The sequence below is a fragment of the Triturus cristatus genome, chromosome 7 (assembly GCF_964204655.1).
Source record: "Triturus cristatus chromosome 7, aTriCri1.1, whole genome shotgun sequence".
NCBI lineage: Eukaryota > Metazoa > Chordata > Amphibia > Caudata > Salamandridae > Triturus > Triturus cristatus.
Window position 1 is genome coordinate 1,551,215,235 of NC_140590.1, and position 18,083 is coordinate 1,551,233,317.

At 42.4% G+C, this 18,083-nt stretch overlaps 1 protein-coding gene across 5 annotated transcripts in view; it reads right to left on the reverse strand.

Annotated features, from left to right (window-relative positions):
* LOC146812356 (delayed-rectifier potassium channel regulatory subunit KCNS1-like) overlaps positions 1-18,083 on the reverse strand; it is a 235,291-nt gene that overhangs the window by 133,233 nt on the left and 83,975 nt on the right. For 4 of the 5 annotated variants that reach the window (XR_014966838.1, XM_085619351.1, XM_085619349.1 and 1 more), the window contains exons 3-4: positions 13,572-13,658; positions 1,955-2,113 (exon numbers count right to left, since the gene is read on the reverse strand). Coding sequence is in view for 3 of the 5 variants with exons in the window: in XM_085619351.1 (XP_085475477.1) it covers positions 1,955-2,113; positions 13,572-13,583 (171 nt within the window). In the remaining 2 variants the exon portion in view is untranslated. Of the gene's footprint in view, positions 1-1,954; positions 2,172-13,571; positions 13,659-18,083 lie in introns of all 5 variants that reach the window. The other variant, XM_085619352.1, reaches the window with a different exon arrangement.

Below are 18,083 nucleotides of genomic sequence, written 5' to 3' on the forward strand. Positions count from 1 at the left end.
CTTTGCAACTTTCTGATCCTTAATTATAGGGAATCATGCATGTGTGTGTTTTTTTCAGGGAGACTCAGGCAGAACTTCAATTTGCCCAAGTGCTTGTCCCAACATAATGATAAGGTTGGTCACTGAGCTCATCGGGAGGCAAGTTTCATAAGTCAGTGTATACCAAGATTCGTATCCGTCGGCATGGCGCCACTGAAATCAAGAGCTTGAAAAGTCACAGCTATAAGATAGTAGTAGGTAAAGTGGTCTATATGCAAAACAAGAATGAATCCAAATAGAGAAGGATTGTGCTGCATAAGTCAAGAGGAAAATTTTGCTGTGACCCGATTACTCTTCCGCGCTGGGGGCGGTCATTATATTTCATACAGTATCTCACATGGCAAAAATATTCTATCCATTACCACTACATCATCAGTGTGGGTAGATGTGGAGTTAAGAATAGTAAATAACACAACAATGTTGCAACCTCATACCACTTATTTAGTGGACCAGACCTATCAACACTCTTCATTTATCTTCAAGAATGCTTTATCCGGACATGATAGGCATCAGCAAAGTGGGGGATCTCTGGACGAGGGGAGGATTTAAAACGTTCGAGATGCTGCAGACGGAATTCCAGTTGCAAGACAGGGAGTACTTTCGGTACTTGCAGATCCGTCATGCACTATGCTCTGTCTTCCCGGACGTTGCCTCCATCCCGGAGTATTCCCCCCTGGAAGATAGAGTGCTGGATGGACACGTTCCGGACAGCACGATCTCACTGATCTACAAAAAGCTGATCAATGATCGCGTGGGATTGCTGACTGCCCTCCGCGAGGCTTGGGTGGCCGATGGGCTGGAGCTGGACGACGAGGACTGGACCTCTGCGGTGGCCTCCCCGAAAGAGGTGGCCATACCGGCCCGCCTTCGCTTCGTCCAGCTCAAGATACTCCACAGGGTCTACATGACGGGGCCAAGGCTCCTGCGTATGGGCTATGCTGTGGACGGGTTGTGTAAGCGTGGGTGTGGTGCTTTGGGGACCTTTCTCCATATCTTGTGGGAATGCCCGGAGGTGGAACGATTCTGGCGTGGTGTGCATGAGGTCCTGCGAGTGGTTACGCATGTGGCGCTGCTGCCTGAAGCGAGGAGATGCCTGTTGAATGTGTGGGAACCTACCGACTACTCGGCGCCACAGACGTGGTGGGTGACTCTGGGATATATGGTGGCCAAGCGTGATATTGCTCAACTGTGGGGATCCCAGAGGCCCCCGACTGTCTCGGCCTGGAAGGAGCATATGGACTGGTGCATGTTTCGGGAAAAGGTGGTGTATGTGGCGAGAGGTAAGCCTGGGATGTGGGTGAAAGTGTGGGGCCCCTGGAACGCCTACCGCGGGGGAATCTGTGCTCCGCCGTTATTGCCTGATCCGTCGCCGGCCCCGTCCCCTTAGCCGACTCATCTCCCCGGTACCGGGCATTGAGTTTACCCAGCCCTAGTCCTGATCTCTTCCCCTTCTTGATACTCCTATGGACTGGTAGGGTCCCCCCTCCGGGGGAGCACATGCTGCTATTCCAGATTTTTGATTGCCTTGTGGGTTTGTTTTTCTGGTTGTTCTTTAAGCTTAAAATGAAACCGTACAGTGGGGTCCGGGTGGTGCGGCTATCAACGCTGCTAACTCCTGTGCATTATCCTTGCCGCAACATGCAATAAACGGTTTAAAAAAAAAAAAAAAAAAAAAAAAGAATGCTTTATCCACCCATAAGGAATGAATGAACAAATGAATTAAAGAAAGAATGAAAACCAGCAATTTTATAGCTTCACTTTCCTTTACCCCATCTTTCTCTAGTATATTCCTCTCATGTCAGCATCCAATCCTGTTTCTTTAAGTGCTCTCTATGTTCTTCCTATTTTCTACCCTTCCTTTAATCTTCTCTTGCTCTCTGGTCCCCGTTACACGTTACACGTTACATGTTCTTACTTCAGTGGTAGCAGCAATGGCCAGATGTGCATCTCCATCCCATGCTGTTTGGTGAGTCCAATCCAGGGCAGCAGAGCCATCTCTCTTCGTACTGTAAGAACGCAGTAGGCCGCCACCTTTGTCAGGAGCCTCCCATGAGTTTGGCAGGACTTGGGCAACCTGGTAGGAAAAGCAAGCAATGAACAGTGGGAGGAAGGAGGGACGAACAAACGAAAGGCTGATGAAGATGGGCATAAACATGAAACAAAGAAGAAAATTACACATTAATCCAAACAAAAAAAAAAGTTCATTTACCATACACTTAACACAGACATTTTCCTGTTGGGTAACATCTACCAAGGAAAGTAATGTAAATCAAAAATATAAGAAATATATGGCCACAATTAAATTACATGGAAACCAGTAACAGGATCCCCTTCTTTAAGAGTTGTTAAACCACTATATTGTTTCAAAAATATTGTTGGTCATTAATATTGTTGCAAAAATACTATGATGTCCAGAATAATATGGAACATGATATTGCAAATAATAATATGCTTTATTTTATTTTATTAATAATATCAAAGTATTTAATGTTGTGTTATTTAATATCACGGTGAAAATTATTGAATTGTTAAAATGTTTATTAGTTTGAGCGTTTTAAGTTATTATTATTTTATTGTTACTTATTTGTAGTAATTTTTAGTATTGCTTATTTTTTTGGTGTGGTAGCATATTTAAAGAAGTATTATTTTATCTTTTTGACTTATTGATTTGTTGGATTTCTAGGGGATAGGGAGGGAAGTGTGTTACAATGTATATTTTACGCAGTTAATAAATTGTTTAACAATTTTTAGAATGTTAATTGGTTGATTAGATCATTAATTAGGTACAATAACTATTTCTAATTTGTATATTTTCGTGCATTTTCATAAAATATGAATTTTATATTTCTTAGATTAGTACAGTTAAATTCTTTGCGTTGTTGGGTTTTGAGGGTAGTAGAATGGGATGTGTTTAAAAAGTATATTTTACATTTCTTTAAATAAAGGCTGTATTTGTAATTAGTTAAATAATTTATTGGATAGGCAGATTATTTCGTTTTTTATTTTGAAAACCACATCAATATTTGGTTGCTTTAAAAAAATATAGATTTTTAAAATTATTTATTTCTTTATTTATATAGCGCAACTAATACCCGAAGGCGTGTAGGCGCTTGTCGACCAACATCCTGCAGCCATAAGGTGAAAAGTGATGAGTAGTTAAGAGAAAATAGAGCAGTACTAAGGTTATGCCTTAAAGAGCCAGGTCTGAAGACCATTCCTGAAAGAGAGCAGGTCAGGGGATTTTTTAAGTGTGAATGGCGGCTGATTCCACAATCTGGTTGTGTTATTTAAAAAGCTTTTACCACCTCAGTTAGACAGTCTTACTTTGTGGACCTCCACCAACATAAGTGAGGATGACCGCAGCATTCTGGTTGGTGTATACCAGCAAAAGTGGTCAATCAGATACACAGGGCCCTGGTTGTGGAATGCCCTAAAGGCAATGCAAAGTGCCTTAAAGTTGATCCATGTTTCCACTGGAAGCCAGTGTAGGGTATTAAGGGCTGCCTTTGCAGAGGAAAATTTTAGCAATCTAAAGAGCAGACGGGCGGCCGAGTTCTGTATAACCTGCAGTTTAACCAGGAGGGCTTTATTAATTCCAATCAAAAGACCATTACAATAGTCCAGCCTTGATGGAACTAAGGCTGAGACCACTGTTTTCTGCAGGTCCAGAGGTATGAAAGGGGCGATTTTCCTCAGGACCTTCAGAGAACAGGAGGCAGCTGAAGTAATTGCATTCACATGGTGGAAAAAGGACAGGGAGGTATCAAAGATGACACCCAGGTTTTTTGCCTTAGCAACTGGTGTGGGGGGAGGGCCTAGTTCCATAGACCACCAGTCGGAAGACCAGAGAGAGACATCTCTGCCAAAAAGGAGAACCTCCATTTTTTTAGAGTTAAGTTTAAGACAGTTCTCTGACATCCATCTACTCACATGTCCCATACAGGCGTGAAAGTTATGGATTGTGTTTCGGGAGTCATCTGAGATGGATACTATAATCTGGGTGTCATCAGCATAAGACACCATAGCAAATCCGTAGGATTTGATAAGCCTGGCCAGGGGGACTACATAAAGATTGGAAAGAGTCGGGCTTAAAGACGACCCCTGTGGAACCCCAAATGGAAGATTGAAGCTCCGAGAGCTGAGACCATGCATCTCCACAAATTGTTCCCGATCCAGGAGAAAAGAGTTGAACAATGATAAGGCTGCATCAGCAATGCCTATTTCTTGAAGGCGATGTAGTAGGCGGCCATGGTCCACCGTCTCGAATGCTGCCGACAGATCCAGCAGGATCAGTGCCGCCATGCCTCCCTTATCTACAGTCTACCTGATTTCTTCAGACGCCGTGATCCATGCGAGCTCGGTGCTGTGTCCACTTCGGAAACCATATTGAGATGGATCCAGAATGTCATTGTTAAGGATAAAAGAAGTTAATTCTTGTTAATGTATTTTTCCAGAATTTTGGCCGGTAGCGGCAGGCGGGCAATAGGACGATATTTGCCTGGGTCTGCTTTATCCAAATTGTTTTTTTTTTAATAATGGAAGAATTGATGTCTTTTTCCATTTTTTAGGGAAAATGCCAGTTTTAAGAACAAGGTTAAACACTTCTGTGAGATGGCCGGCTATTGGCTCAATTGCAGAGATAATAATCTTAGGAGGACTAGGGTCCAACGGTGAGCCAGATTTGGCAACAGAAAGAAGTTTAAGGACTTGCTCATGCGTTATCAGTTGAAACTTGGAGAGATACGCAGAGTCAGGGCTGCTGGAGTTCTTAGAAACATAGAGATCCAGACTTCCTGCGTCATGAGTTATTTTTATTAATTAATATGTTACTTCTATTGTTTTTGTGTTTATTTTGTTTGTATATTTTTTAATTATTACTTTTTTTGTGCATTCTTGTGTTTACAAGGAAGTAGCATTGGTAATATTTATAAATATATTTTGTATTAATATTAAGGGGCCTATTAGTATGGCGGTCGGAAATTCTCCCCGACCGCCATGGTAGCGGGAAAAGACCGCCCGCAAGGACCGCGGCATAACCACCGGTCCAATTAGGATGCTCCGCAGTCGAAATCCGACCGCGGCAGTCGGATTCTGGCGATTAAAATTGTGGCGGTTGCTGCTGCCAGCAGCACCGCCGCGGTGTGAAAAGGGGCATGTCATGCATGTCACTGCACTGCGTGGCAGGCACTGCTCAGTGCCTGCCACCTGGTACAGGGACATGTGGGGGGAACCCTGAGTACCCCCAGTGCCCCCACACACCCCCCCAACACATTGGGGGCCCGCAATGGGCTCCCGGAGACATTCTCTGCATCCCTTTCCATGGGGGATCCACCGCCACGGAAAGGCTGGCTACTAACGGCATCATAATCATGCCAGCGGAGCCTGGCCCTGCACCGGCATCATTGTAGAGGTCTAGCTCCGCCCGCTAGGCATGCGTGCGGACTGGTACCGGCGGAAAAGTGGCGGGCGGAGATTCACACCGCCGCGGTCGTCACCGCCATGCTAATGGGACCGGCGGTTTTCAGAGTTGCGATCGCAGGTGGATGTCTGCCATCCTAATAGACCCCTAAGTGTTGAAATTGGTTATTAATTTTATGAATTCTATATTAAAATATTTCATTGGAGTTCATACATTTTCTATTTAGTTACAGTTTTGATGTATTTATATATTTTTAATTAAGTACTATTTTTAACTTTAATGCATATTTTCATTTTATGGAATTATATTTAATTTATCATTAATAATTAGTATCTATTTTTAAATTAATGCAATATTGTGTTTGTAGGAAAGTGCCCTTTTTTGCATGATCTGCCTCACATTTCTTGCCCCAGTGTTGATGGTTATATCTCTGAAAGTGCACTGGAGCTTGCTAACCTGGCCTCAGTGCCAGTGCTATCTCCCTAAACTGATGCTTGTGAATTGGTAACCCCCAATTGACTAGGACTTTAACCCCCTTATTAGTCCCCGGGTAAGTGGCCCTAATGGTTCCCAGGGCATGGGAGTTAAAGGGGTCACCAGGGCCTGAAGCACTGTTTGTGCCACCCTGAGTGACCCAGTTAAACAGGTGACAGCAGTCCTGCCATTGCAGATTGCCTGAGCAGTGCAAACTGCTCACGCTCGACTTTTTCCTCACCATGGGCCTCATGTAGGTAGCATACCAGTTACCACTTCTAAAATACCGAACGATACCGAATCGGTATTTTAGAAGTGGTAACTCGTATGTAGGTAATGAGTCGGTATTTTTTACCGATTCGTTACAATTCGGTAATTACCGAATCGGTATTTACCGATTCGGTAATGAGGCATACCTTCCCATTGAGGGGAAGGTATGCCTCATTACCGAATCGGTAAATACCGATTCGGTAATGGTGGAGAACATGCAAGGGTGGCAGGGTGTCACATTGACACCCTGTTGCACCCCTGATTCGGCCATGTGTGCACATGTGGCACACATACATGCCCTAAGGGCATGTATGTATGCCACATTGCACACTGCTACGCGCTTCAAAATGCCCATACACAACCATTAATTATTTACCACCAACTATTAGTTGGTGGTAAATACCGACTCTTAAACACACCCACACACTCCCCCTACATCTCGATTTTGGTTTCGGAATTTACCGAATCGGTAAAATTACCGATTCGGAAAAGTTACCGATTCGGTAACATTACCGATTCGGTATTATTACCGATTCGGTAATTTTTCCGATTCGGTAAATTCCGAAACCAAAAATTGTCCCCCTACATACCAATAGCCAAAATACCGGTCGGTAACGGTATAATTACCGAAAATCGGCCGTTACCGACCGGTATTTGGCTACCTACATGAGGCCCCATGTGTGGCATGGTCAAAGCACTATTTTTATTATATGCCAGTCACCTCTAAGGTAGGCCTCCTCAGCCAGGGTGCATTATATCAAAGGTGTGGATATATAAGTGCAAGCCTATATGTCCCTATAGTAGCCTATTCTCATTAAGGGCTACTATAAGTGATCAGGGGGCCATAGGATACCATGGGCTGGCACCCAGGCATCCCTGTTGCCAGCTCCATTATGGTCCCACTAAAATATGTCGTGTTTAGTATAAAACAACTTGTCTCATCACCCATGACATGATTCCCATGTCCGATTTGATGTGACATGCATCCAGGTGGCTACGTTAGCGGTTGTCCAACTGGTTGCTCCGACCTTCCCTGTGCCCTGGCTGACAGCCTGCAGCTGCTGCCGCCAAGACAGGAATCTGACCCCCTGCCAGGGGGTGTGAACACTCCCAGGAGTCAGAAACAAAGGCCTGACCGGGAAGGAGGTGGCACCACCCTCCTTGACAGGATGGCTAGTAAAGTGACACATCAAGATATTGAGGTTCAAATCTTACACCGCCTCTGGTATGTATCCAGGCTTCCTCCCAAAGAAGAAAACAGCCCTCCCCTTGCCCCCTGCACATTTGCACCCGGGCAGGCATGAAAATGATGTCCCCAAAACGTGTACACCCCCAGAAGGCTAGCCACACCCCTAGAATGGGCTACCTGGTCTGTACAGCAAAGGAAGGTTTCTGCCATTTTTTAAAGTGCCAGAATAGAGGGTTCTGGGTAGCAAAGGTGGCACCCCCTCCCCACCGGATGTGGTAACCTCAGCGGCAAATTAGCCGCTGGGGCTAGTAGCCCATTGGCTACTTGCACGCACACCCCTAATACCCCCAAATCTAGGATTTAAGAGGCACCCCTGGCACCAGAACCTAAGTTCTGATTCAAACTGCTGCAGAGGACAAAGAATGGACCTGAGTCTGGGACTTTAGAACCTGCACCACACAAAGGAGCGATACTCTGCACCTGTGGCAACCACCCTGCAACTGCATGACTGCAACTTTTCCCGGACCAAAGACAGGCTCTCTCAGACAGGGGGATCCCTTAGAGAGCCAAGTGCAACTCCAGACACCCTTGGACTAGTAGCATTAGTCCCCTGCAGCCCATAGGTAAAAGCAGCCTCACAGAACTGAAGAATTCTGGCTTGTGGGAAATGTAGTCCTGCCCTCCAGCAGGTTTCAGGTGGCTACCGTTTTCTCCTAGATCTTCGGACGTCAAAATATCTTCACACTGATCTTACGGCTGCCAAGGCTTGTTGGTGGCCAGTGTGGCAACCACTACCTTCACTCGACACTGCAACCAGAGGGAACCCCACAGCACCTTCAACCATCCACCTTGGTGGCCCCATTGTTGACTTTTTGCATCTGTTTCCTCACCAGCATCATCTGAGCGGTAAAACCAGCTTCCTCCGCGACTCCTGCTTCAGCACCAGGGACAACCAGGGACAGCCAGAGCGACTCTGCACCACGTAACCTACGAGCCAGGTAAATCCAACTAATTGTCGTGGGCTGGCCCTGGGACCCGCATCACCTTACCCCCAGTGGGTTTGACGCAACCCGACCTGCAAGTGACCAATTGTCACTAGTGCTTTTAACCATGCACCACAATATTAAAGTTTTGCAGTAGTGATTGCACTGATCTATTTTTCCTTCTAAAATCCATAATTCCTGTTCTACTCATTTGATTGTCTTTGTTTTGGTGTCTAAATTCATATAATAATCTGCTCTATTTTTGTAAATTGGTATTGGATTTCTTCCGAATCACGCCAATTTCTTATCGTCTGTGTTGGTACTCTAAAATGCTTAACAAATGTTCCTCTAGTAAAGCCTGACTGCTCTGTGCCACACTACCAGGACTGAGCTAGGTATTGATTAGAGTGATTCCAAAGGACTTATTTTGGGGCATTGAGTGAGTATGCATAATGAAGCCTATCCCGCTTTACTGCATAATACTCCATGGTGTTTCATATGTTTTAGTGTTAATTTTTTTGTAAATATTTTTCATTTCTTTTTTTATATTTCTTTAGTTCAATTTTAAGTAATTTTCCTATTACTTATGATTGGGAATATTAAATGTGAAATTTTCAAAATTCTAAACTGCTGATCCGTTTAGATTCAAAAGTTCAGCATTGTTCCTACTGTTGTTTGGATTGGAGTTGGAACAGTAAATTGACCCCTTTAAAGTTATTCTCTTTCCCTATTGTTGCTCAGGTTGGACTGAGACTAATAAATCTCACCCCTCCGAATTCTAACATTTTGCCTACTGTGGCTCAGATTCGAGTGGAAATAGTAAATCTGAATCCTCCAAAATCCAACACTTTCCTTCAATTGCTCAGGTTGGAGTGCGATTAGTAAATGTGGTCCCACCAAACAGTGGTGTTCTGAACCCCGATTTAGCAGCAAAAGTAAGGCTTTCCAATTGAACTGATAATCTGGGTCCTACTAAAACATTTGTTAGGTTTACATGAGCCGCGTTCTATTTTCAAAAGGCTCATGAAATGCTCTAACGAAATACCTGGGCAGGGCTGAGGTGGGTAGAGGTCAGGGGCTAATAAATACGTGGATTTCAGTTAAGGAGACAAAGAAATGATGTAAAAAATAAGGTGAGAAAAATTAAAGAATAATGGCTAAGTAAGAACTGATAAAGAGGAATGTAGGAAACATTGGTGAAAGGAAGGAATAGTGAAAGGAATGAAGGAAACATTAAAGAAAAGAAGTTACGTTGAAAGGAAGGGTTAAAATGTCATGGAAAAGTGATTGCAATGTTGCATGGCCATAAAGATGAAATGTTGGATGTAAAGGTGGCAGGTTCACTTGGTACAAAGATGGATGGAAGGAAAAATAATGACTGAATGGAAGGATGGATAGCTGTAAAGAAGGATGGATGGAAAAGTGAAAGGATGGAAGAATGAATGGGTGATGCATCAGTTTGTGAACAGAATAATCATTGCATGCAATGTTGAAAAAATTTATGGAGGGTGTAGATGGACAGAAAGATGGAAAAGTGAAGGTTTGACAAATGAATGTTTGACTGTATAGTTGAATTAAATGGTTAGTGGATGGAACAATGAAGCGATGGATGAATGTGGTGAATTGATGGGTGAAATGATAGAATGATGGATGTGAAGGTGGATTGCGATAGGGAGAATGAATGGATGGATGAGTAGAGATGAACATCAAGGAAATAATTGAGCATACTTGTTTTGTTCACTCGGTATCATTACAGGTATGGCTCAAAGTGGGGGATATTTCAATTTTCTAGCTAATTCTTTGCATCCAAAGTCCAACATTTTCCGTGCTCTTGTTCAGGTTGGAATGGAACAGTAAATCTGACCCTTCCAATGTCCAATATGGTCTCAACTGTTGCTCAGGTTGGTGTGGGAATAGTAAACATGACCCTGCCAAAGTCCAACAAGTTCTCTGCTGTTACAATAATAGTGGTGACTAGGGAAAGTGGCGGACACAACAGTCTGATCTGCGGTTGTCCCAACAGAAAATATACAATTATATAGGGTGCTTAAGGAGGAGGTAGAGTCACCAAATCTTCCTCAAAAGAAAATAGACAGTAGTCTTTTTCCTCACAAGTTATATTATTAGGATTATGAACTATAATGTCTGAAAAAAGACATTGGAAACTTACGTGAACTACGGACATGGAATTGATTGTGGAGTGCTTGGAGCTCAAATATAAAGTTCTCTGCTGTTGCTCAGCTTGGAGTGGGAATAGTAAATTTTATTTTATTTTGTGCATTTTTTATTTTATTTTTGTTTAAATGGAGATATGTAATCTTTTAATATGTATTTTAATATGTATTAAGGTGAAGTTAGAATTGTAAATATTTCCCACTTACATACACCTTGTATATATTTTTTATTAATGTTTGTTGGATATAATTTATAGTAGTATTTGTGAATACTTTTTATTTATTTTAGTTTGAATTTTGCTTACTGTTTTGTATTTGTGATAGTGTTTTAGGTCTATGTTTTGTAATTTATTTTAAAGTACTTATCCAGCTAATGGTCATACTTTAGTCCACTATTTTTTTTCGTCCAACAATTTGGTACTTTACACAGCAGGTATGTAATGTAAAGTCAAAATGTTTGTCCTCTGTAATTTTGTAGTGGTATTTTTGTATCACAATACTTTTGACCTCAATATTAGTCACTCAAGCCAAGCCTTTAAATAATGCATGCACCTTCCAGCTGCAAAGATATCAACATCAAGTCTGATACAGTAATCCCAAATACATATTTCTCATTAGTATGAAGTCAGTTCATTTGAGGAAATTGATAGGTACTAACATGTTATATGTTAATAAATATAGAGTGTAGTTGATGTAGCAATTGTTAAAATCACACATATTTGGAGCCAGATAGTTACTGTCAGTGCCCCACAATTGCCACCATTTTACTAGAAAAAGACACCAATGCATCACTGGAGACTTCAGCTTCAGGGGCCTTCCCCCCTGTCCCATTGGTACTCTATACATCCACATGCACTAGCCCTAATTTGCCAGCCTCTGCCTGCGGCAGATCAGTGACATAAGTGTAGCACCCCAAATTGAGTGAAATTTGTGGTGCAGTCTTCATGTGGTGTGCATTAAGTGACATGATCAGAAGTGGTGCAGCATCATGCTAACCAAGTCAATAGGAAGCATGAGAGAAGGTGGTCTCATATTGACACTTAATTTGTGCCGGTGCTTGCAGCCGGTGGACACCAGCATTCATTTTTGTGGGCAGGGAATTAATTTTCATCATAGACTTTGCCCCAGATCAAGAGAGAGAAAAGATGAAAAGGGAGAAAGGAGGAGGAATAGACCAACAGCAAACCAGTTTCAAAGGGAGAAAGCACGGGTGAAAAACCTGCAATTTTGGGATAGATACAGGAAGTGTAGGGAGGTGGAAGAAGGAGGCATGAGGTCGAATCAAAAGTAGGTATTCTTGATATTCTGCAACCTTGGCTGTCAAGCAGCACCGCCTGCCATGACAGGTCCTAAGAAAATCTTTGGGGGCTTACACATATTATCTACATATTAAACTCTGGTTGATATTTCAATTATGCCATGGGGCATAAAGAGACATTATACCTTTTTTATTAAGTCTTGGCCGCTGTCAGTCTCCTTAAGGGTTGGGCCAATTCCACCTCATGGTTATATAAAGAGTTAGTATATTGAGTACAAATTTGCTTGGAAAATTGACACTCTATACTAGCGCTTTACGTTTGAAGTAATCTGGTCCCTGTATCCTGTTCCAGCTCTTCTCACCACGTTACTGAGCCCAATATACGAGTTTTCCATTTGCAAAAAGTGTCTGCAAATTACGCACTGACTTTTGTGAATGCAAAGGAATTCTGCAAACCAACCTATGGACTAATAGGTCGGTTCACAAAATTCTAAATCGTAGTAAATTGCAACTCGGGCTGCCCCAATTTTATGCATGAAACAGGTCGCACATTGCAACCCACTACAAATGGATAGAGTCACAGGCATGGTAACCTGTGGGGGTCAGCAAACCCCCATGTCTGTAATTGCTTTTAGATAATGCATTTTTTCACCTGTTTTCCTAAGTGGAGAATCCAAATAGGGCCAAGGTTGGAGATGCAATACCTATTGTATTTGAACTGGCAGGGAAAAGAGAGCACAGTTTTTAGCAACTGATATGTTGGCCAGCAAATGAGAACTTTTTTTGTAGGTTTATATATTGTGCACTCATCCCAAGGGAATTGGAGCGCTTTATATGAGCATCAGTTACATTACACAAGGTCAGATCCATTTTTTTAGGCACAGAGAAAATAAGCGATTTTGGCCATAATCACAGGATGTTGAGCGGACGCTGGGATTCAAACCTTATTCCCCAGTTCCAAAGTTGTCAGCTTTAACTGTAATGCCCCATCCTCTCCATACGAACAGTTGCATTGTAAAGGTAGGTTATTGTAATGGCTGCGTTGTAATGGCTGTTGCCCCTCCATGAATATATTATGTTACAACGCATCCAATTACAACACATGCTTTTACAACACAGACTTTACATCGCAGCTACCATTACATTGCATGATTTTACAACGCATGCCATTACAACGCATTTTTGAAAACTACCATTATAACGCATACCATTACAATGCATAAAACTTTTAGGGCAACAGTAGGGTATGTGTTGGATAGTGTAGGGGTAAAAATTACTAAGTGTTGGATAGTAAAGGGGTAAAATTACTATTCCCACTCCATTGAGTGCAACAGTAGGGAAAGTGTTGGATAAAAATTACTATTCTCATGTACCCCAAAACCAATACCCACCCGAATACTAAACGAATCTCTGTTACTTACCTTATAATGCATAGTAATGGCATGCATTGTAATGGTATGTGTTGTAATGCATGCATTGTAGTGACATGCGTTGTAATGGCATGCATTGTAATGGCATGCGATGTAAAGGCAGTTGCGTTGTAACAGTTGCGTTGTAAAGGTAGGTCATTGTAATGACTGCGTTATAATGGCTGTTTCCCCTCCATACCTTTCACAGCAGCGATACAACACCCACTGAGGATGCCGCCATTTAGTTCAGATTCTGTCTGTATTTTTAAGTTCGAATTTCTAGCTCCTAATTTCATGTACCAATTGACAGGTTATTTAAGATTTGACTGTGTTTTACTAAGCATGTTCATACTTACACCGCATAGCATCCTGGGAAAAGAATGGGGCACCAGTCCTTTTTAGTTGTATCATGTGCTCACGATGCACAAGTATGATTGCTAATTCTAGCAGGAAAAGGAAAAAGCAACAACCGTCAGCATGACCACTCGTTCATCATTGTTTAGACCGATAAAGCATAGATGGCACATGCAACATTCAAACGAAATCAAACGATTGAAGGCTTTTTGAATATTAAACATTTTGCATTAAATCGACATTAACACGTAAACATGCAAATGTTATTAACTGTGTATTAGTCATGTTTAGGTTGACCATAGCGAATGGATGCCTGCATTTTAAAATGGCTAACATCGGGTGCCATCTTGCTTCATGACACATAAACCTTTATTACTAGGCAAGCTGAATTAAATGCTGTTTAATATGATGTTCTGTTTCTTTCTTTCTCATGAGAAGAAATGTTTTATTTTGTTGTAATCATTGAGGAATGTAATACCTGCTATCGATCCGCGAAAACACCTGCAGAGAACAGGCTGGTCCAATGTATCTCGTTTTGTTGCAGGTAAATGTAAGATTGAAGGACATCGAGAAAAGTTGTATTGTGGGGGATCGCGATCCTAATAAGCTAATGAACTCAAGATTGAATCATTTTACTCTAACCTGATTGGATCATTTTATGGGAACTATGTGTAGGTGTAGCAAATGTTAGAAATGTGTGATTTAAGCTAGTGCAGTTTCGAATTACAACTCCCAATACGTATGGACATACTTTGTCCTCTGCCGAGACAGTTTAGAGCACAGAAGGGTACTGTCTTTATGGGAGAACTGACTTTTTAAACTCTATCATTGCGGTGGTGTATTCAATGTATTTATAGTTTGATAATTGATTGATACTAACTTGATGATGTGCCTTCTGTAAACTTTTGACCTTTAATAAACCTTTATGGTTTGAAAACTTAGGGGCATCTTTACAAGAGTTTATCACCACAAGATCATCAATTTTTATGACATTCCCATGGCGATTAGCCCTTCGCCTTATTTACAAGGTGGCGTTAAGCCACTTAATGTGGCTTAATGGCACCATGTGAATAAGGCCCCCTTTCATGCAGCACTTAAAGTGAAAACGGCGGGCAATGGGTGTTGTGGTGGGCATTTTGCTGCAGCACCTATTGCTTTTTGATGCTACCCCCTATTTACATGGGTCGCGTAAATTTGGGCCAGCACAAAAATTAAGACCACAAAAAACCTGGTCTTAATGGCGAAAAGAGAAGAAATGCGTAATTTCTCTTTGTTTTTGCTGTTTCTATGTGTGCTGCATTGTGCAGCACACATAGAAACAGCAAATCCCATGAATGATTGTTTAGGTGCAGGAAGGTGTCACTTCCTGCACATAAATAATCATGAAAAAAATGACAATTTGCAACTTTTATGTGTGCTGCACAATGCAGCACACATAGGAGTTACAAATCACCATTAGTGATTGTTAGTGTGCAGGAAGGGACACCTTTCTGCACATAAACAATCATTCCTTGAACATAGGCACCCTGCACTATGACGCCAGGCAGCTGAGTTTAGCACCATGGCTAGGGAAAATGCAGGGGTGCGCTGTATCATTGTAAATATGGCGCATCCCTGCATTTTCAGAATGGCGGAGCGTGGCTTTAGCAATTTTGGCTTAAAACCGCGCTCTGCCATTCTCTTGTAAATATGCCCCATAGTCGTCCTCTGTTTTCACTGTAGAGCCTAATGTGCGTCATATTATTTATCTGTATTGATTTGTTGACCAGCCTCATTTGTCAACTTTGATTCATAAGATAGTGCTCTGTGGGCCCCATTTGTGTACAAAGAAAAGTGCTAACACTATCAAAGTTAAAAGGTCATCACCAATTTGCTTACTCCCTTATCACAGACCTAACAATTTAAGTTTCAGCCAATCGCTTGGAGTCAGGTACTTCAATATTCTTCACTAAAAACTCTCTTCCCCTCCCTGACTTCCTGATTTGCCTGTCCCTGAAAGACCCTGTGCCTCTATTAGCTCCCCGTGAATACGTTGCTGTGGGCATCCACTCGAACTCTGGTATAAGCTGGTCCTCCAGAAATCAAGGTTTGCCATTCCTAATTTTTTTATCCTCAAAATTTTGTTATAAGTCTGGATTTGATGGTACTTATTGCTTATGCATATCGCAGACATTGACTTATTGTAGGAATGGCTTTAAAATGGGACACATCTAAGTTCAGGCAGAAGTTTACTTTCGAAACGTTGCTCAAGTTACATGGATACAAGTGAGACATCCTCAGAAATACAGTGATATATAGCAACAGATTGCACTCTGCAAGATTGACTTCTCTTTAAAGTGTAGATCCCGTCACAAAACAGATATCGGAAAGGAACACAGTAAATGACGCATGTAAAAAATGTACCGATAAGGGACTGAAGTATTGCCTGCATTGATAAATTACAATCCACCTTACTAAATTCAATCACTTTGTGTCGTCAGTGCATTATCCACCCATACCTCTTGGGTTTGATGGACTATCTTTGGGCTGTCTTTAGCTCTTCTCAAATAATGTACTAAGGTTCTACAAAAAAGATGGCTTCCTTCAAGTGGTTGCAATCTATTCCTTTTCTAACACTAAATTACTTTTCACAGGTTACACAATTTGGTTCTAACAGATTACATCCTGAGTTATTGTTTTGCAGATTTAAATCAACAACTGGTTGATATAAAGTTGATGAACTCAAGGTACTTTGCAAGGGGAGATAATTGTGGATGAGGGTTCACAAGAAGGAGCCCAAAGGATGAGCAAAACACAGGATCAGGTCCCCAGCAACCTGTCCTGAATAGGAAATTACACTTTTTTCAAATATTCTCCAAAGTTTTGATAAGAGTTATGAATCACAAAATCCCCTGGGTCCAAATGAAGGGAGGCAACTGGATTTGGGTGTGTCCAAGGGAAAAAAATCAGCCTAATTTCCAAAGTTCTAAATGTTGCACTCAGACTGTCCCATTCAATGAAATGAGAAAGTATCAAGACCAGTCTAGACAAACATCCAAGAAGCAGCATGGCAAGTGCTGACTGCCTGAAGATTGGTGGGCTGCTGGAAACAAGGAGGGTGCAGAGGTCACCTTTTTCCCTGTTTGGAAGCTGATTGGAGGTTGACCGTTAGATCATGGCCAAGAGTCCATACAATATTTGAAAATATTATTAGAAACCTCTGTAAATTGCATCCCTGTGACTGCACCAAGGGATATTGGTGGAGCATAATTTGCTAGGATTAGAGCTGTCTGTCATCATGGAGTAGTCCCATAAAGGTGTCAATGTGTGACAGCCTCATGGCAGAGACACAGAGGGAGGTTGTTCACAAGAGAAGAGAAGCTGTCTGCTATAGTCTGCTGGGAGAAGGCATCCTTGGTACCTATATTTAGGTAATTATGGGGCAAATGTAAATGCCCCTAACGCCACCACGTCACTTTTACTGACAGTGAGGTGGCGATAGGGGCTTAGCCTTATTTACAAGGCAGCATTAAGCCACTTAACGTAGCTTAACGCTACCTTGTAAATAAGGCCTACTTTCATGTTATGGTTAGCGTGAAAGTGGTGGGCAGTGGGTGTTGTGGTGGGCGTTCCACCGCAACACCCATTGATGTTGACGCTGCCCCTATGTACACGGGTGGTGTACATAGGAGGCAACGCCAAAATTAAGACCAGGAAAAACCAGGTCTTAAGTTGGCGAAACGAGGAGAAATGCATTATTTCTACTCGTTTTTGCTTTTTCCATGTGTGCTGCCTTGTGCAGCACACATGGAAAAAGCAAAATGCCATGGATTTTTTATGTACAGGAAGGTGTCCCTTCCTGTACATAAACAATCCTTTAACAAAAAATGCCATTTTGTGACGTTCATGTGTGCTGCATGAAGCAGCACACATGACAGTGAAAAAATGGGATTTTAGGATTGTTTATGTGCAGGAAGGGACACCGTCCTACACATAAACAATCCTCCCCTGCATGCAGGCACCCTTGCACTATGGGACAAGGGTGCCTGTGTTGGCGCTAAGTTGCAAAACTTAGCACCATCATAGGGGAAAACGCAAGGATGCACCACATTCTTGGAAATATGGTGCAGCCTTGGGTTTCAGAAGTGGCGGAGAAAGGCGTTAAGCCAGGAAGGCTAACGTCTCTCTCCGCCACTTCCTTGTACATATCCCCTATGTGTCTTACTCTTGAGCCTTCTTATGCTCAGTAGATGCTCAGCGTCATGTCACTGCTGCGGAATACCTTGCGCGAAGTCCGGGCACCATCTCGGATCATAATCCGCTAGTTCTGTCCCTGAGGTGGGCACACCCAGCAACCGCGATTCCTTTGTGGACACTTCGCCTGGGCACCCTGGAAGACCAGGTCTTCCGGGAAGAAATAAGGGGCGAAATAGCACACTATTTCTAAACTAATGCGGGAATGACTGCATCGCTGAACACAGAGTGCCAATGCATTACACGTGCCACGGGTGTCAGGCGCGTCATCATGAGAGTAG